Source organism: Podarcis gaigeae, assembly GCF_964106915.1.
Source record: "Podarcis gaigeae genome assembly, chromosome: 16".
Classification (NCBI taxonomy): Eukaryota; Metazoa; Chordata; class Lepidosauria; order Squamata; family Lacertidae; genus Podarcis; species Podarcis gaigeae.
The window spans coordinates 15,691,688-15,716,865 of record NC_139693.1 but is presented as its reverse complement, the minus strand read 5'-3'; the positions used below and the strand labels follow the sequence as shown (position 1 = coordinate 15,716,865).

Below are 25,178 nucleotides of genomic sequence, written 5' to 3'. Positions count from 1 at the left end.
TGTGTTGCATGGGTTTTATTCACACATTTGTACACAGCCCTGGAATTTTGTGTTGAAGGGGCGGAAGACAAGAGAGTGCAGAAAGTCCCAGGTGTGACCCACCCCCCAGCAGCATCTCCCAGGTGTGACCCACCCCCCAGTTGTTCCCAGGTATGGCAGGGAACAACTGCCTTTCTGAAATCCTGGAGAGAGAGAGCGAGAGAGCCTCTGTCAGTCTGTATAGCTGACACTGAGTTAGCTGGGCAAATAGTTTGGCTCTGCATAAGGCAGCTTCCTATAATAATAAATTAATAATAATAAATTTTATTTATATCCCGCCCTCCCCAGCCAAAGCTGGGCTCAGGGCGGCTAACAACAATCAAAATAGTCCAACATTCTAAAAACATTCATTATAAAATTAATTAAAATCAAATTAAGATCAAATTAATGGCAACCATCAAGCAAAATTCTGTGCAGATTGCCAGAGGAGGGGGTCAGGCTGCGCCCTGACCAAAGGCCAGGTGGAACAGCTCTGTCTAGCAGGCCCTGCGGAAAGATGTCAGGTCCCGCAGGGCCCTAGTCTCTTGTGACAGAGCGTTCCACCCTAGGTAACCTCCCCCACCTCACCCCCCCCCCGTTCTTCTTTCCATGGTCACACCTGAGTCTTAGTCAGCCCTGTGGGGAGTCCCTCAGAGGAAGCAAGGCTGCTTATCTGGACCTTGCAATATTCAGAAATGCAGCTTGTAAATATCTGCATGACTTTGAAGTCTTCTATGAGCTGTTCGCCAGCCCGGCCCTATCGTTAGACAAAGTAAGGCATGTTCCCCTGTTCCCCAGAGGCATTCCTCTCTCAGAGGACAGTGCTGGGTGGGAGTGCCCCCGTGGCCTGTCCTGGAGTGCCTACAATTGCTGGTTGTCTTCAAGTACGACAGAGGACACGAACCCATTGCCAGCATGGAAGTAAGGTTCGTCTCCCAGTCCCATCGCCTTGTGTGTGGAATTAGGAGAGTGGGGGCACCATCTTGCCTTCCTCCAGGCAGCAAAATCCCTCAGGACCACTCTGGCAATTGCAAACCATAAGGAAGACTGCTGGCGGCAGAGTGGTCTGGCTTCAGGCGGCCTCAGTCCTTACATGGGTGTCTGTTCTACCCTCTTTCTCGCTCTGAAAGGGTGTGTGCAAAGGCTGTCCAGATAGTTACTTGCTGAACTCCATAGAAGAAGGCAGTTCAAGACAAAGAGGCCCATTGGACTGTCTGATCAGGGCCAGCCCAAGTCCTTTTGCTGCCTGATGAATGGCATAGTCTCCTCAATTGCACCTGGAACGGCAGGCTGTCTGAGGTGGGCTCAGGGCAGGCCATGTGAGCTGTATCCTGCAACACAGGGGTAATGACCAGGGGTGGAGAGGATGCTCAGGCGGAAGGGCTGGGCGATGCTGATGCTGCCCTCAGTTGCCTCCTTCTGCCCAATGATAGCGCCGGCCCTGTATGAAGCTTCCTCCAAACAGCTTGAAGCCATTCTCCACAAATGCATATCCATACCCTCCAACATTTTCGGCACCTAAATCGGGATGCTCTATTTTTGGTTTCAGGCTCTCACGATAGCGTGAAACTGAAGCCGCTTGGGGTTTTTTTGTCCCAAGACCAACAAACGACACAACCCTGCTGACTTGCACCAGAGTGAGTGTCCTTTGGTCTGGTGCTTTTGGACCAACAAATGGGAAATTCTAGGGTCCAAACAGAAGCCGGGATTGGATTCTGGGATTTCCCACTTTAAATGGGACAGTTGAGGGGTATGCATCTCACCTGAGAAAGCGTGCTTCCCTCTTCTGCCTTTTTGCAACTAGCCAGTCCCAGAGAATTGTGGGAAGGTCTGTAGCTCACAGATGACAGAGTACCTGCCAGGTGTCAGAAGGCTCCGGGTTCAATCCCTGCTTGAGGCCCAGTCAGAGCAGGCAAGGGTGAGCTAAATGGGACAGTAGTTTGGCTGGCTATGAGGCAGATGTTCTAAGCCTACTAGTAATTATATGAGCATCAGTGTGGTGTTAGCGGTGAGAGTGTTAGACTAGGAGCTGGGTCCAGGAACACTGAGCAGTTTACAGCTCTTTAGGGTCTCTGCCAGGACCAGACAAGACTCCTCTTTGCAGATGCCATCAGAGATTGAACCCAAGACTTTCTGCAAGCGAACAGCCATTTCAGTTCAGTTCACTTTTCATTTGTACACCGCCTTTCTATATTACTATACATGAGGCGATTGGTGCAAGGGCATAAGAAGAGAAGCTTTTTTAGGGGCTATCTTTGGCTGGGTACTCCCCCTAAAAAAAGGTCAACAAGTTCCGGCACCTCTTTTTCAAGAAAAAAAATGCCCTGCATGATAAAACCATAACTTTAAAATAAACAACTTGCACAGAATAAAGCAATCTTCAATAATCCATCAGAGTATAACAGTAAACGGTAAAATTAAATATCAGCAAACAATAATTAAACAGTTTACACGTAACAAGTACAATAAAGAATGACTATAAGCAATGAAAATAACGGCAAGTCACAATGCATAAAATACCACAAAACCATGTAAATGGATCGAACTGAGAAACAAGGACACACAACTTATAAAATTATTATTTTTTAAATATCCCTAAACTCCTCCCTTCGTTGTCAAGAGAGGAAGGAACCAGCAGGTTGATGATGTAAAATCTGAAGGCTGTTTTTCCAGCTTCCCCGACTGAAGCAAGTCTGTACCCCCCTTGATATTGTCACAACTCCCAACTTTGCCAATGGCCAGGGATGCTGATGATGGGGCAGTGGCGTAGTGTGGGGGGTGCAGGGGGGGGCCGGCCGCACCGGGCGCAACATCTGGGGGTTAGGGTTAGGGGGCGCAAATCCACGGGTTAGGGGGCGCAAATCCACGGGTTAGGGGGCACAAATTACTTGCCTTGCCCCGGGTGCTGACAACCCACGCTACGCCACTGTGATGGGGGTACTAGTTCGGCAGCATCTGGGGGGGCACAGGTTCCCCACTCCTGTACTAATAACAACTGTTATATTGAGGCTGATTCTGCAAGCAGTGGGGATGTGTAGGTCAAGGTGATGGTGGTGGTGGTGGGGACACTGCCTTTTTCTCGGCACCTTGTTCCTAACCTCAGTATGTTTAGGGAATGGAGAGGTTGCAGCATTTGGGACTTTTAAGCTTAGGAAACAGGCAAGTAACGGGTGACACAACTGAAGTATACAGAACTGTGTGTGGCATGGAGAAAACGGACAGAGAGAAGTTTTTTCTCTCCCTCTCTCAGAACACTAGAGCTAGTGGCTGAACGTTGTTAGACCCAGGACAGATAAAATATCTTTTTCAGGCCGTGCACAGTTAAACAACGGAACTCACTCCCGCAAGAAACAGTGAAGGCCTCAAACCTAGATGGTTTTAAAAGAGAATTGGACAAATTCATGGAGGAGAGAGGACTATTGATGTCGACTGGCCATGATGGCTCTGCTCTGCCTCCACAGATGGAGGCAGCAATGCTTCTGAATACCAGTACAGTTATACCTCATGCTGCGAATGCTACGGGTTACGCCCTTTCAGGTTGCGTCCTGTGGCGACCCGGAAGTACTGGAAAGGGTTACTTCCAGGTTTCGCTGCTCACGCATGTGTAGACACGGTGAATTGCGACCTGTGCATGCGCTGTGTTCCTTTCAGGTTGTGAACGGGGCTCCGGAACAGATCCCGTTCACAACCAGAGGTACCACTGTAGCTGGAAACCACTGGAGGGGGAGGGGGGGCTCTTGTGCTGGGGTCTTGCTTCTAGGTTTCCCGGTTGACCCCTGTGAGAACAATACTAAGAGAGCCATTTCCCCGATCCAGCAGGGCTCTTCTGTTCTCATTCTGAGAGCTTTTGGTGCAGGGGGCGGCCAGTGGCCTGAGAGCACTCCAAAAGGTCTGCAACAAGCCATTGTGATCATCTTTAAAAGCCAGCTCTCCCTTGCCTTCCTGCATCCCCACTCCCCTCCGTAATGGGCTTTCGCTGCTGTCTGGTTGGTGGTGGAACTGCTCCTCAATGCTGCAGCTGTTCAGAGGGGGAACTGGCAGCCTCAGGATGTTGACAAGGAGGGGAGCTTCCTTGCAGGCAGGCAGGAAGAGAGGGAAACTTCACGCTTGGGCTTTTGGGGTAGTAGGAGGGGAAATGAAATGTTCCGGTGGCAAGAAATGAAGCCTTGGGAACTGTCTCTCGCAGATGGCAGTAGAAACACGTGGACCTCCAGGGAAGCTGAATGTTGGAAGATTCAGGACAGGGCCAAGAAAGTGCTTTTCCACGCAGCACGTAGTTAAAACTATGGAACTCCCTCCCACTGGAGGCAGCGATGGCTTTAAAAGAGGATTGGACAAATTCGTGGAGGAGGGAGCAATCGATGGCTGCTCCATAGCTGGAGGCAGCAATGCTTTTGAAGACCATTTGCTGGAGAACCCACAGGAGGAGAGAGGGCTCTTGTGCTTGGGTCCTGCTTGTGAGTAACCCACAGGCGTCTGGTTGGCCGCTGTGAGAACAGGATGCTGGACTAGGTGGGCCATGGGCCTGATCCAGCCAGGGGTCTTCTTAGGCTCTTCTGCCAAGCAGAAAGGCCAGAGAGGTGTTTCGGCAACGTGTTGAATTTGCCCCATTGGAATGAACTTAGCAGCTCTCATAGGAGAAGGTGGTTCCTGTGGCTTCCTGCCCATAGCATGATTTAACTCAAAGGCAAGGAAGAAACCCAACCACCAATACCACCACCACCACCACCACCTTGGTCTTCCCCTGTCTTAATAACCGGGGCCGCAGCCCCCACCCTGCACAGGGGCCTCCCTCCTCTTTGCCTGCATGGATCCATCTCCTGCCAGGATAACCACTTGAGCGTTCCTTCTGAGCAAGATGTGATGTAACTCTCGCCACCCAACCCCTTTCCCCCTGTGGCTCCTTCTTAACCACGTGAATTGCACTCCGCAACCAGACAGGACCTGTTCTTCAAGTCTGGGTGCTGGGTGGGTGTGTCCTTGATCTTGCAGCGTAGATATTTTTAATCTGGGACCCAAAGTGTGCTCCCTCGGTGACGGTGGTGGCAGTTTGGCAACAGATGTGCATCCATTCCTGAGGTGGATGGAAGGAGCAGAAGGGTTGCCTGAGGACTTGGTGCAGAAACTGAGGAAGCTGCCAGACCCTCGACCCTCCCATCTAGTTCAGTGTTGCCTACATTGACTGGTGGTGGCAGCAGCTCTCGGGGAGTCTTGGCCCAGCCCTCCTTGGAAACGCCAAAGATTGAGCCCTGGGCCCTTTTGCTTGCAAAGCATGCACTCTGCTCCTTCCCCATAAAGTTAAGCAAGCTCTTAGTCCTCATGGGGTTTGAATAAAGGGCAGGAAGCCACCTTCTAGCAAGTCCGAGAGCTGCTTCAGGTGCACTAGCTCTGGGGTTCTGCAGGGGTCTTCCCCAGCCCTTCTGCATGCAGAGCTGGTGCTCCAACTCCTCCGTGGGGTCTGCTGAGCCTTCCTGGTTGGCTGAAGTGACAGCCTGCCCCCTTCCTAGCTCAGCCTCTTGGGAGGGGGCGAGCTGCTTGTGCACTGCATGGCTGGAACAAGCCAGTATCTCTGCAACCTGGGCTGTCTATCCACAGAGCTGCCTGCCTGCCCCTCCCTTGGGATCTCCTTCCTGCCCCACCAATACTCCCTGAGTGGGTGTAAAAACCAGTGGCATATCCCCTCTCCACCTGATAGGGAGCTGCTGCTGCTGCTGCCTGGACTGGCTCATGATAGAGGGTGATGCATCATCAGAGGGGGGGGGGGCAGGAGGAATACCAGAACTGTTTGTTGCTCCTGTCGTCAGGGCAACCTGGCCAGGTCTGGCAACCTGGTAGGTAGGTTTTGGATTCCAACCTGTCTGTCAGTCTTCAGGAGGGCTGTTTTTCTTATTTCAGACGGGAGGCTTTTTAAGGTAGCAGCAGCAGCAGCACACCTAGCCAAGGCCCCACAGAAGCCTTTCCCCCCCCCAACCCCGCCTCCTTGTGCATGAAGGGTGCACATGCCTGAGGGTGGGTGTGCGCATGTTCACATTCTCTGTGCTGAAATAATCCACATTCTGCACTGGGAAAGGGTGGTTTGCATGGGTCAGCTGTTGGTCTCTTTGGCACAAGCTGGTCTGCTTCCACTATTTGCGGGTGTGAATGAAGAGGCATCAGCTACACACACACACACACACACACACACAAATGCTTGCAGACATGCTCATCAACCCCTTCTGGCTCTTGAAATTCCACCAAGCACTTCCCTCCCTCCTCTGTGATAAGGCCTGAACCGCTTTTCTTTTCAGTGTTTTCTTGCACACTGGCCGGCAGCAACTCTCAGGGGTTTCAGGCGAGTTTCCTTCCCAGCCCACCTTGGAGCTGCTGGGTATTGAACCTTCTATCTGAGTTTTCCCATGAGTCCAACTAGCAAGCTGCCTTATTCCAGGTCCTCAAGCTCCCCATCTTCATATCTGACTGGCTATGGCTCCCCCCCTCCTGCCCAGTGTGGTCTCAGGCAGAGAGAGTGTCTTTCCCCTCACCTGCCGCTACCTGCCCCTATTTTTAAGGGATAGAACCTTGGACCTCTCCACATGCAAAGCAAATGCTCTGCTATTGAGCGGTAGCCCTTCATCCACTAGACACGCTCCTCCTGACAGGGTGGGATCCTGCATTTTCTGACAAATTAACTTTTATGAATTGGGAGCCACCTTGTGGCAAGGCTCTCCTGGGATGTCCCAGCATCTGCTGTCCCCTTTCTTGGGGGCAGGGGGCGGGGAGCAGGCAGCTTGGCCTGGGAGCAGGCAAATGGGGCAGTGACCCATGGGAAGGGGCTGCCTCTCCTCTCCTCTCTGGCGTGTGGGGTTCAGACCTGGCTCTTGTCCCCACCCTGCTCGCCTTGCAAGGAATGCGGTCCCGCTGGTTCCTCTGGGCGTGCCTAGGCCAGCGCCTGGTTTTCCACTGAGGAACTAAGACTGGAAACTCTTTGGGAGCAGAGGAACACCAGCGGAAGAATTTGCGAAGGAGGCCCGCTCCTCTGGGCCAAAAGAGGGCAGGCAGCTGCTGCTGCCGCTGCCACCATCGCCACACCTCCTCGCCTTGCCAAGGCACCAGCTCTCTACACCCCCTGCTCTCATTCAGAGGCTGTGGATTCATAAGGAGAGGTCTGCAGGATCAGGCCAGTGGCCCATCTAAGCTCAGCGGCCAACCAGACGCCTGCGGGGAAGCCGGCAAGCAGGATTCAAGAGCCCTCTTCTCCCCTCCTGAGGTTCAAGCATTCAGAAGCACTGCTTCCTCGACTGAGGGGAGCCATCATGGCTATTCACTATAGCAAACCCCTCTCCTCCATGTCCAATCCTCTTTTAAAGTTCTATATCTTCCAACATTCCTCTTTGCTGGATGTTCATGGGCTCTAGTGTCCTAAGAGAGGGATCAATGAGTTTCTCTATACAGTGGTACCTCGGGTTAAGTACTTAATTCATTCCGGAGGCCCGTGCTTAACCTGAAACTGTTCTTAACCTGAAGCACCACTTTAGCTAATGGGGCCTCCTGCTGCTGCCACGCCGCCGGAGCACGATTTCTGTTCTCATCCTGAAGCAAAGTTCTTAACCTGAAGCACTATATCTGGGTTAGCGGAGTCTGTAACCTGAACCGTATGTAACCTGAAGCGTATGTAACCCGAGGTACCACTGTACACTTTCTCCAAGCCATGCATCGTTTTATCATCTCGCCTCTGACTCACCTTTTCTCCAAACTAAAAAGTCCCAAACGCTGTTCTTCACAGGGGAGTTGCTTCTCCCACTTAATCATTTTGGTTGCCCTTTCTTTAATCTGTACCCATACTACAGGATCCTTTTTGCGGCAAAGTGGCCGAAACTGTACACTGCATGCCCTTGCCCACGTGATTCTCTTGAGAGGTCAGCTGACATCCACAGAGATAGAATCAAAGGCTCATCTGGACCAGGTTTTCCCCAACTTGGGTCTCCAGCTGTTTTTTGACTACAACTCCCATCATCCCCAGCTGGCAGGCCAAGTGGTCAGGAATGATGGGAATTGTAGTCCAAAAACAGCTGGAGACCCAAGTTGGGGAAACCCTGATCTAGTTCAACCTCCTGTGTTGTCATTTTCCAGTTGGCGGGTAGAATAATTTCAACCCAACATTGGTGCTGTGTTTCCTGAAACAAATGAAGTAGGAATTCCTCTCCAGCTACTTTCACAACTGCAACTCAGTTCTGCACAGCCCCATCTCTTCTGATAATAAATTTATGTTCTGGAAGAAGCCAGCTTTCCTTCACCAGATCATGTGACAGGGCTAATAAAGGCGATCAGCAGAAGGACCAGAATGACTGGATGCGCCAGGTGCCACTGGAGGCGAAATTCATTAGAGGGAAGAAGCTCGTTAGTGAAGTTGTGCCAAATTACAAACAGAGAACGAGAAGGATCTTGAGGTGTTTTAAGTACATTTACTGTGATTTATCTGCAGTCGTCTCAACTGGCCACCCTGTAACGAAATTCTCCAGGCTGCTCGCGAGAAGGGGATTTAATTAAAACAGGTTGAACTGAAACGAGGGTATGATTTTTAATGCATTTTTAACATATCGTGCCAGTTCAGGTTCACCAAGGACAGAGAACTTCAGCCCCCTGAAAATGACACAAAAACACAATTCCCATTCCCCAGGGAAAACGCTGGCTGACGGACCTTGTCCAAACTTAAGGAATCTTAGAATTGTAGAGTTGGAAGGGCACCCAAAGGCCATCCAGTCCAACCTTCTGCAATGCATCACAACTAAAGGCTTAATAATAATAATAATAATAATAATAATAATAATAATAATAGTAATAATAATAATTTATTTATATCCCGCCCTCCCCAGCCAAAGCCGGGCTCAGAGTGGCCAACAACAACAAAAGCAACATAATTCACATAAAAGCTTAAGAACTTAACATCAGCCCTGCTGGATCAGACCAAAGGGCTCCCATCTAGCCTAGTATCCTGTGCACACAGAGATGCCCCCATGGGACCTCCTCACTGGAGATTCCCAGCAGCAGGTATAATTCAGATGCATGCTGAGTTAATTGGAAGCTGGGCTTCCACCTTCCTCTGTGCATGCCTCTCCGAAAAGGAGAGCTAGTGGTTAGGGCTGAGGAACCAGACAACCCTCATCAGCCATGCTGGCTGCTCCATCTGCATCTGGAAAGCTACAGGCCTGGATGAGAGCCAGGACTCCTGGATCTCTCTTCCACAGGGTGCAGCCAGGGAGCCAGGCTCAGCAAATCCAGAAATTCTGCATGCAAGCAGCATCTTTGGGTACAGTGCTTGCCCAGTGGGCATTTTCCTGTCAAGGATTGAGGAGAGCTGCCTGCTTGTGTTTGAGACACTTGTGTCCCAAGCTTGCTGCTGCCCGCCTGCCCACCTCTCTTCCCTGTCCTTACAGCATATGAGTGGGCCTGGGGAATGCAGAGTTTCCAGTTATTGTAGAATTGGAAAAGATTCACCTGGTACGCAGGCTAATACCCTACCTGCCCGTGGACTGTCTCGCCAGATAGGTGCATGCTCTGGTTATCCCCCACTTGGACTACTGCAACACGCTCTACGTGGGGCTACCTTTGAAGGTGACCCGGAAACTGCAATTAATCCAGAATGTGGCATCTAGACTGGTGACTGGGAGTGGCCGCCGGGACCACATAACACCAGTTCTGAGAGATCTGCATTGGCTCCCAGTACGTTTCCGAGCACATTTCAAAGTGTTGGTGCTGACCTTTAAAGCCCTAAACGGCCTCGGTCCTGTATACCTAAAGGAGCGTCTCCACCCCCATCGTTCAGCCCGGACACTGAGATCCAGTGCCGAGGGCCTTCTGGCGGTTCCCTCATTGCGAGAAGTGAGGTTACAGGGAACCAGGCAGAGGGCCTTCTCGGTAGTGGCGCCCGCCCTGTGGAACACCCTTCCTTCAGATGTGAAGGAAATAAGCAATTATCCTATCTTTAAAAGACATATGAAGGCAGCCCTGTTCAGGGAACTTTTTAATATTTAACGCTATACTGTTTTTAACACTTGATTGGGAGCCGCCCAGAGTGGCTGGGGAAACTCAGCCAGATGGGTGGGGTATAAATAATAAATTATTATTATTATTATTATTATTATTATTATTATTATTATTCAAGAAAGGGCAACCAAAATGATAACAGGCTTGGAGTGGCTCCCCTATGAGGAAAGTTTGCAGTGTTTTAGTTTAGAGGAAAGGTGAGTAAGAGGCGAGATGGTAGAAATTTAGAAAACGATTCATGGCGTGGAGAAGATGGGTGAAGAAAACTTTCCCTCCCTTTCTCCTAACACTAGAACTCGTGGACATCCAGTGAAGCCAAATGTTTGAAGATTCAGGACTGGTAAAAGGAAATACTTCTTCTTGCAGAGGGGCTGCCCTGGAAGCTGACCCAGAGACTCCAGCGGGTGCAGAATGCCGCGGCGAGGCTCCTTACGGGGTCCTTGCCGCGGGATCACGTTCCTCCAGTGCTTTCCCAACTGCACTGGCTCCCGGAGGAGTACAGGGTCAGGTTTAAGGTGCTGGTTTTGACCTTTAAAGCCCTATGCGGCCTAGGACCCACATACCTACGGGACTGCCTCTCCTGGTATGCCCCACGGAGGACCTTAAGGTCCACAAATGACAACATTTTGGAGGTCCCAGGTCGCAAAGTGGTTAGTTTGGTCTCAACTAGGGCCAGGGCCTTTTCAGTACTGGCCCCAATTTGGTGGAACACTCTGTCACAAGAGACTAGGGCCCTGCGAGACTTGACATCTTTCCGCAGGGCCTGCAAGACAGAGCTGTTCCGCCTGGCCTTTGGTTTGGACTCAGTCTGACCTTTAAATTGCCATCCCCTTATGGTCTTGATCTATCGGCTACTTTTAAAATGAGGCTGCATTTTAATTTGCTTTTTAACCTGTATTTTAAATTCGGGTTTGCCCCCCTATTATGTTTTTACTGTGATTTTATTGTTGTTAGCCACCCTGAGCCTGGCTCTGGCCAGGGAGGGTGGGGTATAAATAAATTATTATTATTATTATTATTATTATTATTATTATTATTATTATTAAACTACGGAACTCACTGCCACTGGAGGCAGTGCTTGCCACCAACCTGGGTGGCTTTTAAAAAGGATGGGGCAAAATCCCTGCAGGAGGAAAAGGCTATCACTGACTTCTAGCCACAATGGATATGCTCTGTCTCTTCTGAAGACCAGTTACTAAAAACTACAGGAGAGGAGTGAGCTCTTGTGCTTGAATCCTGCTTGCAAGTTTCCCACTGGGGCTTCCAGCTGGCCCCTGTGAGAACAGGGACTGGACTGGATAGGCCACTGGCCTGACCAAGCAGCCTCTCCTTAGGTTTTCTTCTCACCCAACAAAAACCTGCAATTGTTGTTGCTTCTGAGAGACAGAGAGAAAGAGATCCCTTAATGAAATTGGCAGCGCCTGTCACTTTCCACCTGTTCCAAGCCTGAGGCAGATTGTACAGCTTGATTAATTTTATGTACGGGAAAAGGAGTGTGCTGGGTTTATTTTGGCCAGCAAACTTGCCTGCTTTCGGGACCGGGGTTTAGCTTCCCGCATCGCCAAATGACAGCTGAAAAACAGTGCCTCTGAGGTCGAGCAGAGTGCATTCCCGCCATTAAGATCACCCCAACTTTCCCCCATATCTCTGGAATAAGGGGCCAATGGTCCAATGTTCACCTAGCCCTAGCACATCTCCTGTTTTCTACAAGTTAGGCGCTGGAGGGAAGGGGAGGTTTTTCTGTTAATCATGCACCTCAAGGCTTGGGCAATTCATCAGCTCTTAAGTAGCCTCCTGCTTAATGTCCTCCTGCCAAGAGACCTGGTCGCCTGGGGGGCGAGGTGGGCCTGTGGCTCGCTAGATGTTGCTGGACTCCCATCAGCCACAGCCCGCCAAGGCAATTGTCAAGGGAGAGGAGAGTTCAACAATATCTGGAAATTCAGAGGCTCCTCACCCCTGCTGTACATAAGAACATCAGAAGAGCCTGCTGGATCAGGCCACAGGATCAGGCCACAATCCAGTCCAGCCTCCTGTTCTTACAGCGGCCAAACAGGTGCCCATGATGGGAAACCCACAAACAGGATTTGTGTCCTGTAGGCGACAGAAGTTTCTATAGTGCCTGCTGTGCACGTCTGACGGAAGCAGTATACTGGGGAAGGTGGTTTAGTGTGTTCCAGTGTGACTTCTCCTTCACTGAATGGTTGGGTGTGCAAATTCTGCACCGAGATCAGTTGGTTGTCGCAATGCACAGGGGTTTTAGAGCCTTCCATGAATCGGCTTGTTCTGGATAATTTGTTCTTGGGAGGGGAAAGAGAGAGTCTGCAAACCGAACCCCTGGACCCCCGGTTTTGCTGTCTTCACTCTGCAGCAATACTTGTTCTGTTTAAAGGGAGAATTGCTTCCCCACCCTGTCCCAAAGCTGAGGCTCCAGATCTGGGCCTGACCCTGCATTTCATGCTTGGAGCGCAGGAGGCTGGCGGTGCTCCAGCCCTGCTCCGACGCTCCTTCTCCCGACTAGTCGCTCTGCCTCCTTCCTTCTCAGAGATGCCTCGGCGGCCCATACAGGAAGAGACAGGTGCCACTGCGTGCACAAGGCTGCCAAGGGTGGCATGATGGGGCATGCAGGCATAGGGCCCCACCCCGGGCACCGAAAGGGGCAGGTGAGCAAGTTGGATCACAGCGGCTTTTCACGCCACAGGCAGAGCTTAGCAGCCTCTCTCGGAGTGTTCCTAACAGGGAAAAAGTGTGACGAGCAGGGCTTCAGCTTTGGTAGGAGTGATACCTAGTGGTTAGAGCAGGCATGGCCAAACTTGGCCCTCCAGCTGTTTTGGGACTACAACTCCCATCATCCCTAGCTAAAAGAACCAGTGGTCAGGGATGATGGGAATTGTAGTCCCAAAACAGCTGGCGGGCCAAGTTTGGCCATGCCTGGGTTAGACAAGGAGGTGTGCGAATCAGCATGCTGGGATTGTGGCCTGCTTTAAAGGCTCTGAAGGGGGTGATGGACCCTGGCTGCCTCCTGTTCCTTGCGCAGCAAAAGACGGAAATCCAGCGTCTGGCTCATACCTTCCCACCAAGAGGGCGCTTGTGCTCAGATCTTGCTTGCGGGTTTCCCATTGGGACATCTGATCTGGCCACTATAAGAACATGATCCTGGACTAGAAACTGGGATGGCTTCTGTAAATTCGGGAATGTCCCTGGAAAATGGGACACTTGGAGGGTCTGTTAATGGGATGGGATGAGAAATGTGTGCACCTTTCAGTGCTTATTGGACTCAAGCTCCCATTATCCCTGACCATTGGCAGGGGATGATGGGAGTTGGAGTCCAATGACATCACAGGCTTCCTGCTGCTGCTGTGGGTTGGCCACACTATCCTGGCCAGCTCTGCCACGCAATCTCAGAAATGATCCATTCCATATTTTGTTGCTGTGGTTCAGGAACCCACTTGCCCCCGCCCCATACTTCAGGGATGGGTCACCTGTGTTCTCCCAGGTCTTTATGAACTCCCATCAGCCTCAGACAGCAGGGCCAGTGGTCAGGGATGATGAGATCTGTAGTCCAATAACATACCCCCCAAAAAAACCCTCCACCCCTTAGTTGCACAACTGCAAAGACTCAGGAAATTGTTCCGTTGTTGTTTTTTGTAATTGAATTACATTGTTTTGCACCAGCTTAGCTGTATTATAATCCGCTTTGTCAAGGCTGTTTGCTTTGAGAATATAACTACATAAATAGCGTCCACACACTGATCAAGACACCTGTCTCTTGTTTCTCAACTGTAAAATACACAAAATATTTTCTGCATGCTTAATTCTTTGATGGATGGTGTCATCCAAAAAGTCGCTTCAGAGTCAGTTGGCTTCCTTTGACTTGTGTTTAGAGATCTCCGGCATGGCTTCGTTGGAACTGCAACTTGTGATCACAACAGTGGGGCTACATGCCAGGGTTGTTATGAATCTCCCCCTGCCATGCTCTTGTGCAGTTTTTGAACTGCTGGATACAAAAAATGAAGTTATAGACATCACGAGGGACCCTAGCGGGAGGGCAAGGACCACCTTATTACCATTGCTACTACTCTGGGCGCTGTTTCTGGCTGAAGAGCAAGATAAATAGACAAAAATAGAAATGGAAATAAAAGCTTTGGCTGGCGTCACTTTGGGTTGCACATAAACCAGACTGGTGCCTGCAGCTTAGGATAAGCTTTGCAAGAGGATGGCTGTACGAACTGGAGGTTTAGAATTAACAACTAGAGCGAGTCATCTCCTGCTTCCTGAATCCAACAGCTTTGCTGAATTTTAGCTAAGCGTGAAAGCTCTGCAGCTTTGTAAGGGGAAATCAAAATTTCAGAATTTTCAAAGCATTTCACTTCCGAATTGCTCATATATCACTGACCTGTCCCAGCTACAGTATTGCAGTGATTGTGCGGAGGAAGAGATTTGGGTCCGAGAAACCAAGGGCAGGTGCTCAGAGGCTATAGGATGAGCAGGAAATGTGTGTGGATTTTTTTTTTTTATTAACAATGAAAGGCTCTGTTTAGGGTCCCATAAAATGTATACACCACTTGATTATTATTTTTAAAAATGTGGTTTACAAAAGAGAGAAAACAATGAAATTGTCAATAAGAAAAATGAACAACAAGAATATAAGACTTTCAAAAAGCTAAAATAGCAATAGACTAAAACTCGAATCAGCTAAACAGCTGGGTGGGCTTCTCCAAATGAAAATGTTTTTAGAAGATGCTGAAAAGAGTACTGTACAGAGATATCAATAGGCAGGGAGTTCCGAAGTTTAGGTAAAAAGGTAAAGGGTAAAGGGACCCCTGTCGTGGCTGACTCTGGGGTTGCGACGCTCATCTCACTTTATTGGCCGAGGGAGCCGGTGTACAGCATGACTAAGCCGCTTCTCCCCTTCTGATCGGCAAGTCCTAGGATCTGTGGTTTAACCCACAGCGCCACCCGCGTCCCTGAAGTTTAGGTACTGCCCCACTAACAGAGTCCTTACAAATGTGAACAGGCTGGTATTATGTGGAGCAGTGCCAGTGTACATGAGGGCCAGTTTTGGAGAGAGTCTTCATGTACTCATCTTTTTCTTCTTTAATTACGGCCAATGGATAACCCAGTAAAACCAGGGGGGCCCTTACTGTCTCTTATTCTTCTTCCAGCCTCCCCTTTTGCCACCAAGGCCAAGCAGCTGCGTTTGCGAAGGGATGACTTTGAGATCCTGAAGGTGATCGGACGAGGGGCTTTTGGCGAGGTGAGTGCCAGTGGCGGGCGCTGTCTTTGAGGGGGACATAAAAACACCTGTCTTGCGAGGATGGGCATTTGGACCAGGGCTGCCCCCACTCCCCACTACAGAATTTTGAAGGATGAGACCACACCCTCCCCTTCCCTGTCTGAAGCTTTTGCTGGAATAAATTTGATCCAGGAGAATTCTTTGCAAGTTTACACAGGTGTAAGTCCCATGGGCATATTCCTTATGGGCGAATACCTGGGATGGTGGCCCTTCGTTCTTTTAAGTTCAGAAAGGGCAGGTTCTGAATTGATCTGCAAAGGAAGGCATCCTTTTTCCAAAATCCCAGGCGTTATGAGACCCTCAGCCCCACCCCACAGGGTCTGGGGGAGGCAGAGGGATATTTCTGAGCCTAGAGGTCCAATCTAATCTTACTGGCTATCGCCCAGCCACACTGGCAAAGATGGGCCAGAGGTTTTTGCACCAGAAAGCACGATGGTCACTTTTTAAAACAGCGTACTCAGTCATGGACAATCGGCTGCGCTGTAATGATGACCTAAAGTCTGCCACCAGAGTAGGCTGGGGAGAAAATGGGTGGTGGTCTAAGTGTCCCCCCCCTCCCTCTGTACCAGGTGGCGGTTGTGAGAATGAAACAGACGGAGGAGGTTTATGCCATGAAGATTCTGCACAAATGGGAAATGCTGAAGAGAGCAGAGGTATGCGCCCCCCGTCATGTGCCAGGCCCTGTTGGAGAAGCATCTTTCAAGGCTGATGAGTACAGAGCCTTGGCGGGGGGATGGGTCCATTTAGCACAAGGGTGGGGAGCCAGAAACGAAAAATAAAATGAGTTCCCTTTGGATCTTAGCTCCTTTCTCTCTGCCTTTTCCTCCCTGCAGACGGCTTGCTTCCGGGAGGAGAGAGATGTGCTGGTCCGCGGGGACAGGCAATGGATCACCACCTTGCACTTTGCCTTCCAGGACGATCACTACCTGGTGAGCCTCATCGCACAACACAGTGCTGAGAGAAATGGGAAGGGGGGAGATTTTTCTATCGGAAGGCATCATGCCATCTTCCTCAACTTGTTGACCTCAAGCTGTTTGGGGCTGCAAGGGTGATTGCCCCTGATTATTGGCCCCGGCTGGCTGGGGCTTCCCAAAACATCTGGAGGGGCACCAGGTTGGCGAACACTGCTCTCAGGTCTTGGAATTATAGCAGAGGGTACCCCCAAAGGTCATCCAGCCCAGCCCCCTGCAATGCAAGAATCACAACTAAACTGAAGTGTCCCTGGCAGGTGGCCATCCAACCTTTGTTTCGTCTTGGGCAGAGAGGAGATTTTCCCCAGCCCTCCGCTCTGGTAGACTGGAGATGGCAAGAGATTTGAACCCAGGACCTTCCTCATTTGCAGGCAGCAGAGAGTCATTTGTTGTGTGAGCCCTGCTGAGCCCTACCCCCCAGCCCACCGTTCTTCTGTAATTCACTCCTCCTTTCTGCAGTACCTAGTGATGGATTACTACGCAGGAGGGGACCTCCTCACCCTCCTCAGCAAGTTTGAGGACCGCCTGCCTGAGGACATGGCTTGCTTCTACGTGGCTGAGATGGTCCTGGCCATCCACTCCCTCCACCAGCTCCATTACGTCCACAGGTAAGTTTGCCTGCCTGGCTCTGGAACTGGCAGGTAAACGCCCCCCTGCCTCAGTTTCCTCACTCCCAAAATGGGGAAGAGTGGCATCTGGTCTCCCTACTAACCCCAAGTGGAAGCAGAAAATATTGGCATGCAGGCAGAGTTTCCTCTTCTCTCCCATTTATCTGTGTCCGGATTCAGATCTTTAGAGGCCTTAAGCACTTAAAATATTTTGGTGGCCCCATATATATCTAATTCAAAATATAAACAATCATAAGATTTTATTTTTTGAAATGAAACAAAACCTGCAGTAATGTGGAAAATGATGTTTATTTTCGTGTACTTCCACTTTACTTATATTTGAGATTTTTTTATCCTTTTTCTAATTGCAAAATCTTTGATCAGATCCTCAAACTAATCTTATGTCACACATCTTCTTGTATGCTTAGTTGAGACAAGGCCTCCAGCCTTCCTTGTTGCAGTTGTTTTGTTGGGACTTTTAATATACTTCCAAGTGAGAAAATGAACACCTAGCTGAGCTATTTGTGACTATCAACGTTAAAATTCCTGCAATGGAAAAATTTCTTCCCTTGATGCCCTAAGCACATGCTTATTTTGCTTAATGGTTAATCCAGCCGTGGCTTTCATCCCAGCCTGCCAGACTCTCCTTCCTCTGGAAGACAGAAGTGGGACTCTTGGGGTCCCTCCTGGCCCCCAGACCCTCTATGAGCCCCAGTTTCAGGCCCCGCCCCTTCTGGCCACTGACCCCCAGCGCTCTTGCTCACCACTGTGGCTCCCCCCCCCCCTGCAGGGACATCAAGCCGGACAACATCCTCATCGACACCAACGGGCACATTCGCCTGGCCGACTTTGGCTCCTGCCTGCGCCTGCATTCAGATGGCATGGTGAGTGTTGGGGGGGGGGGCGGCTGAGAATCGCTAGGCCTGACTCTGACCCTGACCCTCCTGCTTGGGTGCAACCTGTGGTGAATGGTCCTTGAGGTGTGGTGACCCTCAAACCCCCAATCTAGAGGAGGTTCATTTATTTATTTCCCAGCTTTTTCTCCAAGGAGCTCAAGGTGGAGCACACCATTCTCCTCATTTAATCTCCACAACAACATCCCTGTGAGGTAGGTTAGACAGAGATGCAGGGACTGAGGTCAAGGTCACCCCAGTGAGCTTCATGGCTGAGTGAGGGGATTCAAACTGTGGTCTCTCCCAGGTCCTAAGAATTGTCTGGTATAAACCAGGGGGCAGCAAACTTTTTCAGCAGGGGGCCAGTCCACTGTCCCTCAGACCTTGTGGGGGGCTGGACTATATTTTTTTTGGGGGGGGAATGAACGAATTCCTATGCCCCACAAATAACCCAGAGGTGCACTTTAAATAAAAGGACACATTCTACTCATGTAAAAGCACGCTGATTCCCGGACCGTCTGCAGGCCGGATTGAGAACCCTAACCCTGGGCCTTAGTTTGCCTACCCATGTCCTACTCCGACCTTCCAACCACTACATCGCACTGCCCATTGGGGAACGATGCAGCTGAGCTGGAGTCCAGATTTTCTCCCTTCTCTGCCCCCCAACCCCCAGGTGGAGTCTTCTGTGGCTGTGGGGACCCCCGATTACATCTCCCCAGAGATCCTGCAGGCCATGGAGGACAGGAAAGGGAAATACGGCCCCGAGTGCGACTGGTGGTCCCTTGGGGTCTGCATGTACGAGCTGCTTTTCGGGGAGACCCCGTTCTATGCCGAGTCCTTGGTTGAGACCTACGGCAAGATCATGAACCACGAGGTGAGTGGGGCAAAGCAAGGTCAGAATGGGGTTGGGGCAGGTAGCAGAGCAAATGGGAGAGTTGCTGGTGGGACTCTTTTCCTAATGCCTTCTGTGTGTGATCTTTGGATACGGCTAGGGAGGGAGGAGGAGGGTTGATTCCTCCGTTGGGTGGGCGGGAGGGGCCGCCGAGGTGAAATGCCACTTTGGTTCAGGGGTGCCATCAGGTGAGCAGGACTATAGGGCAGAGACCTGGGGCTTTACTTAACAGTCCCAAACCACAGGTAGGTGGCTTTATGAGGTTTAGAAGGAAGTGAATTTACTTACTTACCTACCTACCTACCTACCTACCACCTTTACCCCTCACCCACTGTGAAGCTCAAAAGTGTGGTGCATGTTGTTCTCCTCCTCCTCGTTTAACCCCCCCCAACAACAACCCTGCGAGGTAGATTAGGCTGAGAGGCAGTGACTGAGCTCAAGCGTATCCCCCAGTGAGCTTCATGGTGGCAAAAGTAGGAATTTGGGCCCTGGTGTCTCTCCCAGGTCTTAGTCTGACCCTCTAAAGCAGCCTTTCTCAACTTGTGAGTCCACAGATGTTGTTGAACTACAACTGCCCTCACCCCTAGCTAGCAAGGCCAGAGCTCAGGGGTGATGGGAGTTGTAGTCTAACAACATCTGGGGACCCACAGGTTGAGAACCACTGCGACACTCAGACACATGATCTCTCTGTTTTATTTTTACATTTCTATCCCTGATTTCCTCTGAGGAGCTCAAGGCAGTATACTTAGTTCTCCTCTGTCCCATTTAATCCCCACAACAACAACAACAACATCAACCTTATAAGGTAGGTTAGGGTTGAGAGGCAGTAACTGGCCCCAAGGGCACACCTAGTGAGCCTCATGGCTGAGTGGAGATTCAAACCAGGGCCTAGGCCAACATTCAAACCACGACACCACATGTTATTGCTGTCTCAAGACCAAAAGACCAAGGAATGGAAAATGACTCCCTTACCCCCTGCTTCCCTCCTCTGGCTCAATCTTTGCTTTTGCTCCTGAGGGAACACATTCTTTGGCGCCAGGTGGAAATTCTAAAAGGATATTCCTACCCTTTTATTAAGTTTGTACGCTGTACTTCCTCCCAAAGGAGTGTAGGGAAGTCAACATCAAAATGTTAAAAGGATACAATTCAGAATAAAACAAAACTCTTAATCTCAGGGTCACAGGTTTGAGTCTCATGTTGGGCAAAAGATTCCTGCATTATAGGGGGTAGGACTAGATGACCCTCATGCCCCCTTCCAACTCTATGATTCTCTGAAAAACCTATTTGAATCATTCAAAAACACTGGATAAAGACATAAGAAGGATCAGGACAGTGGCCCACCTACTTCAGTATGCAAATTTATTTTCAGTTCCCAGCAAACACTACCTCAGAGCATTTTGATATGCCCTCCTTGCCCCCACAAGCATGGAGGATGCCTGTTACCTGCTGCACCTCCTGATTCCCCCTTGGCATGTCTCACACTCAGGACCACCTGCAGTTTCCGACGGACATCACCGACGTCTCAGAGAGTGCCAAGGACCTCATCCGAGGGCTCTTGTGCCGGCAGGAGCTGCGCCTGGGCCAGAAGGGCATTGAGGATTTCAAGCGCCACCCCTTCTTCAAAGGCATCGACTGGGACAACATCCGCAAAAGCCCCCCACCCTACTTGCCCGAGGTGGCCAGCCCAGCCGACACATCCAACTTTGACGTCGACGACGACATGATCAAGGAGTCGGTATGGGAGGAGCTTGTCTCACTTTCAGGGCTGTTCTAATACTGTGGTACCTTGGGTTAAGAACTTAATTCGTTCCGGAGGTCCGTTCTTAACCTGAAACCGTTCTTAACCTGAGTTACCACTTTAGCTAATGGGGCCTCCCGCTGCCGCCACGCGATTTCTCTTCTCATCCTGAAGCAAAGTTATTAACCCGAGGTACTATTTCTGGGTTAGTAGAGTCTGTAACCTGAAGTGTCTGTAACCCGAGGTATAGACATTATATGTGGGGCTGCCTCTGAAGGCATCTTGGAAACTTCAGCTGGTTCAGAGTTCAACAGCCAGGTTGCTCACCCAGGGAAAGACTGTCTGAGCATATAACACCAATCCTGGCCCAACTGCATTGGTCACCTGTTAGTTTCCGGTTCAACATTGCTGGTTTTTCCTATAAAGTCCTCTGTGGTTTAGGACCCCAATACTTCAAGGACCACCTCTCCACATAGAAACTGACCCAGACCCTGCAGTCATCATCTGAGGCCCTTCTTCATGTGCCCCCTCCACCAGAGGTCCAGAGGGTGGCAACACGAGAACAGAGTCTTTTCAGTGGTGGCTTCTTATTTGTGGAATGCTCTCCCAGGGAGGCTCATCTGACCCCATCATTGCAAATCTTTAGGTGCCAGGCGAAAACATTCCTCTTCAAGCAGGACTTTGGCTGTTAGTGGTCTATAGCCTTTTAAAGTGTGTTGGTTTTAATATTTTCCCTGCGCTTGTTTTTTTGTTTTTGTAAAAACACCTGTGGCGAGAGCAGGCATAATAATAATAATAATAATAATAATAATAATAATAATAATAATAGCAATGTGCAAGGGTGCATGCTGATCATTTCGCAGCCATAACAGTGCCACCCATGCCCAAGAGGGGAGGTGCCGCAGATTCAGGAAAATCCCAAGGGTTGCAGAAGTATTGTTGTGTGTGTCCCTTGAAGTTCCTTCTAACCCTGCGATTTTATCAATTTTTCCCTTCCTTCCTAGGAGACACTTCCGCCTGTATCCCACGCTGCTTTCTCTGGCCACCACCTGCCTTTTGTGGGATTTACCTTCACTTCTGGGAGGTGTGTGGAGTCTCCATTTTATTCTCACACATTTCAGTATGTGCGGTGGGATTTGGGGCCGAGGGTGGTGGGTGGGATCTGACAGGGAAAGTGGCTTGAGGTCCCCCTTTGTAGCTGAGAGAGCATTTGAACCCTGGATTTGATCATCCCCAGCTCAGCCTTCTAACTGCTCCTCCTCAATCTCAGCTCTGGCAGACGTGAAACCTTGCCAATTTGTTTCACTCACCCTCGTTGGTTGTTTGCCCAAGGCTTGCCATGTTCATGCAAATGTATGCAAAACAGACAAGGGCCCTGACCCTGCAACCTCCTCTCGTTGTCCCCTGCAGTCTCCTCTCTGAGAGGCACCCGGCCTCCCCCTCCAGCACTGCCCGCCTAGAGAAGAGAATCCGCCACTTGGAACGGGAGAAAATGGAGCTGGCTCGGAAACTGCAAGGTACTTATTTGCCACATGCCACATCTATCTATCTATCTATCTATCTATCTATCTATCTGCCACATTTCTGGGAGTTGTAGTTTGGTAAGGGTGCTGAGAGTCGGTAGGAGACTGCTCATTCCCCTCCCGGAGCCACAATTCCCAGAGGGGTTTAACGACCAACCCCTCACCCCAGTGAACTCTGGGAATTGTAGCTCTGTGAGGGAAATGGTGAGGTTTCCTCACAACTCCCAGCACCCTAAAAAACCACAGCTCCTAGACTTCTTTGGGGAGGGGGGAACCATGGCTGTTTAAAGTGGTACTCATGTGCCTTAAGCATACTGTGCAGTTGGGCGGTCTAAATTTCAAGTCTAGTTTGGCCCTGAATAATGCCTTCAAAATAACCGTCGACTGACTCAGGAAGGACCTGTCTCTCACTGACAGTGAACCACAATGGCTCTAAAAGCCAAGATGGGGATCTGGGCTACAACTCCCATCGTGCTTGGCCATTAGCCATGCCGGCTGGGGTTGTTGGGAGCTGGAGTCCTGCCACATCTGGAGGGCCAGAGGTTCCCCATTCCTGCTCTGTGGGTTTCAGAGGCTTGGGGGCAGGCAGTGGGGAGGGACCTATCCTGTTCATGGGCTTCCCTTCGGAGCATCTGGAGGCTGGGCTAGGCAGACCGTGGAGCTCATCTTGTGTTTTTTCGCCCTTATGTCACCCCTGTGCAGATTCTCTGGCAAAATCCCCTTCCAAGACTCTGGCCAAGGACTCTGAGTTCAGGAGCCTCCAGAACGAGATGGCAGCTTTGCAGAAGCAGTTGGCAGGTACCTGGGCACTGGTGGGGCTTTGGGAGAGGCAAGGCCTTCTCCTCCTATTCCTCCCTGAGCTCTTAAGGGCACAGGGGGCAGCCTGCCCTGTCTTTAGGCAGAGGGAAATGACCCTCTCAGGTGCATAATTATTATTTTTACTACTACTACTACTACTATTATTATTAATTGCTTAGACCCCACCCATCCAACTGGTTTGCCGCAGCTACTCTGGGCAGATTCCAACATGATAAAAACACAGCAAAACATCAAACAATAAAAACTTCCCAATACAGGGCTGCCTTCAGATGTCTTCGGGAAGACATTTGCTCCGTTTGGTAGGATCGCAGAATTGTAGCGTTGGATGGGAACCCGGGGGTCATCTAGTCCAACCCCCTGCAGTGCAGGAGCCACAGCTAACAGATCCCTGACACTCTGGAGGAGATGGGCTTAGAAGGTCACTGGTGCCGGCAGCTGGAAGGGAAGGGGAGGGGGGGTCTCTAGACTGCATCTGGGGCTCATGCACCTTCCCTTCCAGAGAATCGGTTGGAGAGCGACAAGGTTCAAAGGCAGCAGCTTGACCGGGTGGAATCGAGACAGGTGAAGACCCTGGAGGAACGTGTGAAGATTCTGGAGGAGGAGAAGAATGAAGCACTACAGGTACCGTATCCCACCTGGGCCCACTGCGGGGGACCTGGACCCTCCCATCATAGTGAGACGGTAGTTTCAGCCAAGGAAAAGCATTGTCTGTTCTGCCAAAGAGAGCCCAGGAGCTCCCAGCCTTCAGATTCCGCAAGCGGGGGACAGTCACTCCCTCTAGTGACCCCAAGTGGGGTGTGGAGCCAAAATGGAGGACAAGGGGAAACTATCAGCATCCTCCGGGGAGCCCCAATGTATGTTGAGGAGAACCAAACATGTGAAAAAACACTTGGGGACACCCAGAAGAACTTAAAAAGGACTGAGCATTCTTGATGGGATGTCAGAAGAATGGAAAATGGGGAGTGGAGAGTCAAAAGGAAGGAATGGGTGGCCGGCCTGTCGAACAGGAACCAGTCCCCTTAGTGGGCAAGGGTATTCTGCAACATTTTGTTGCAGTTTTCACTTCTTACAAAACGCCCCTCTGTCCTGAATCTTCACCTGAAGAGGTGCAATTTACATTGTTCCCATTTCTGTAGCTGGCAAATCGAGGCTGATTTGCATGTTCACTAAAACACGGTCATTTTAATAGGATTTCATGGCAAACGCTTTAGCCGTGGGAGGAGAATGAGGGGATTCCGCATCATAAGCAATCGTTTTTTGGGGGAGATCTTTAAAATGAGGACTAGAAACAGTCCCCCTCTTTTGTGTTACATGAAGCGTGTTCATTTTCGAGCTTCTGGACATTTTGAAGAAACTGGCTGATTATGTTCCAGTAAGCTAGAGAACCAGATTCAGCCCCCTTCTGAAGGGAAGGCTCTCTCTCTCGGAGGCTTGAGCACGTGCTCCAACTTCTACAGCGCCTTTATTTTATTTATGTATTTCCTTTATATAACCCACCTTTTCTGCAAGGAGCTCAGACACCCCTGTGAGGTAGATCAGGCTGAGAGGCAGTGACTGTCCTAGAAGGACACCCCCAGGGAGCTTCACAATGGCTGTGTGGAGATTCGAACCCTGGTCACTCCCAGGTCCTGGTCCAACACTCTAACCGCTACACTACCGCTGTCTCTTTTTTTGGGGGGGGCAGGATCTGGCCAAGGCCCAGGAGCAGCTCCAAGCTCAGGCCTGGGAGCTGCAGGAAGAACAGCTGCAGCACAAGGACACCTCTGAGGAGCTGCAGAGTGCTGAGGCCAAGTGCGGGGAACTGCGAGCCCAGCTGCTGAGACACTCCCGGCAGCTGCGGGAGCGGCAGGAGGAGACGGAGGCAGCCTCGCGGAGGGTGGAGGGGCTGCGCAAGGAGCTGGCTCGCTCGGAGAGCGGGCGCAAAGAGGTACCCCCACATTTTATTTCGTCGTTCGTTCCTTGCATTTATATTCCTCCTTTCCTCCCCAAGGAGCACCAGGTAGTGTACACAATTCTCCCCCCTCCTCAAATAATCTCCACCACAACCCTGCGAGGTAGGTTAGGCCGATGGGAGTTGTAGTCCAAAATACCTGGGAGAACACCATTTGTGATTCTTAGATCCTGCATTTATTTTTATTTTTGGGCCTGATTCAGCAGCTAGGCTCTTTTTACGGATAGTTCAGTTGGTTAGAGCATGGTGCTTGCAACGCCAAGGTTGCAAGTTCGATCCCTGTAAGGGAAAGCTGCATATTCCTGCATTGCTGGGGATTGGACTAGATAGGTCTCTCCCAACTCGATGATGATATATATATATATATATAAATAATCATTCATTCCCCAGTCACTCTGGGCAGCTCCCAGCAGAATTAATAATAATAATAATAATAATAATAATAATGT

At 50.4% G+C, this 25,178-nt stretch overlaps 1 protein-coding gene across 4 annotated transcripts in view; it reads left to right on the top strand.

Annotated features, from left to right (window-relative positions):
* CDC42BPG (CDC42 binding protein kinase gamma) overlaps positions 1-25,178 on the top strand; it is a 53,779-nt gene that overhangs the window by 4,743 nt on the left and 23,858 nt on the right. For all 4 annotated transcript variants that reach the window (XM_083716419.1, XM_083716418.1, XM_083716417.1 and 1 more), the window contains exons 2-13: positions 15,204-15,295; positions 15,904-15,987; positions 16,168-16,263; positions 16,765-16,913; positions 17,704-17,797; positions 18,480-18,680; positions 20,185-20,433; positions 21,441-21,520; positions 21,847-21,953; positions 22,662-22,757; positions 23,278-23,399; positions 24,463-24,705. In XM_083716419.1, the coding sequence (XP_083572545.1) occupies positions 15,204-15,295; positions 15,904-15,987; positions 16,168-16,263; positions 16,765-16,913; positions 17,704-17,797; positions 18,480-18,680; positions 20,185-20,433; positions 21,441-21,520; positions 21,847-21,953; positions 22,662-22,757; positions 23,278-23,399; positions 24,463-24,705 (1,613 nt within the window). The remainder of the gene's footprint in view (positions 1-15,203; positions 15,296-15,903; positions 15,988-16,167; positions 16,264-16,764; positions 16,914-17,703; positions 17,798-18,479; positions 18,681-20,184; positions 20,434-21,440; positions 21,521-21,846; positions 21,954-22,661; positions 22,758-23,277; positions 23,400-24,462; positions 24,706-25,178) is intronic.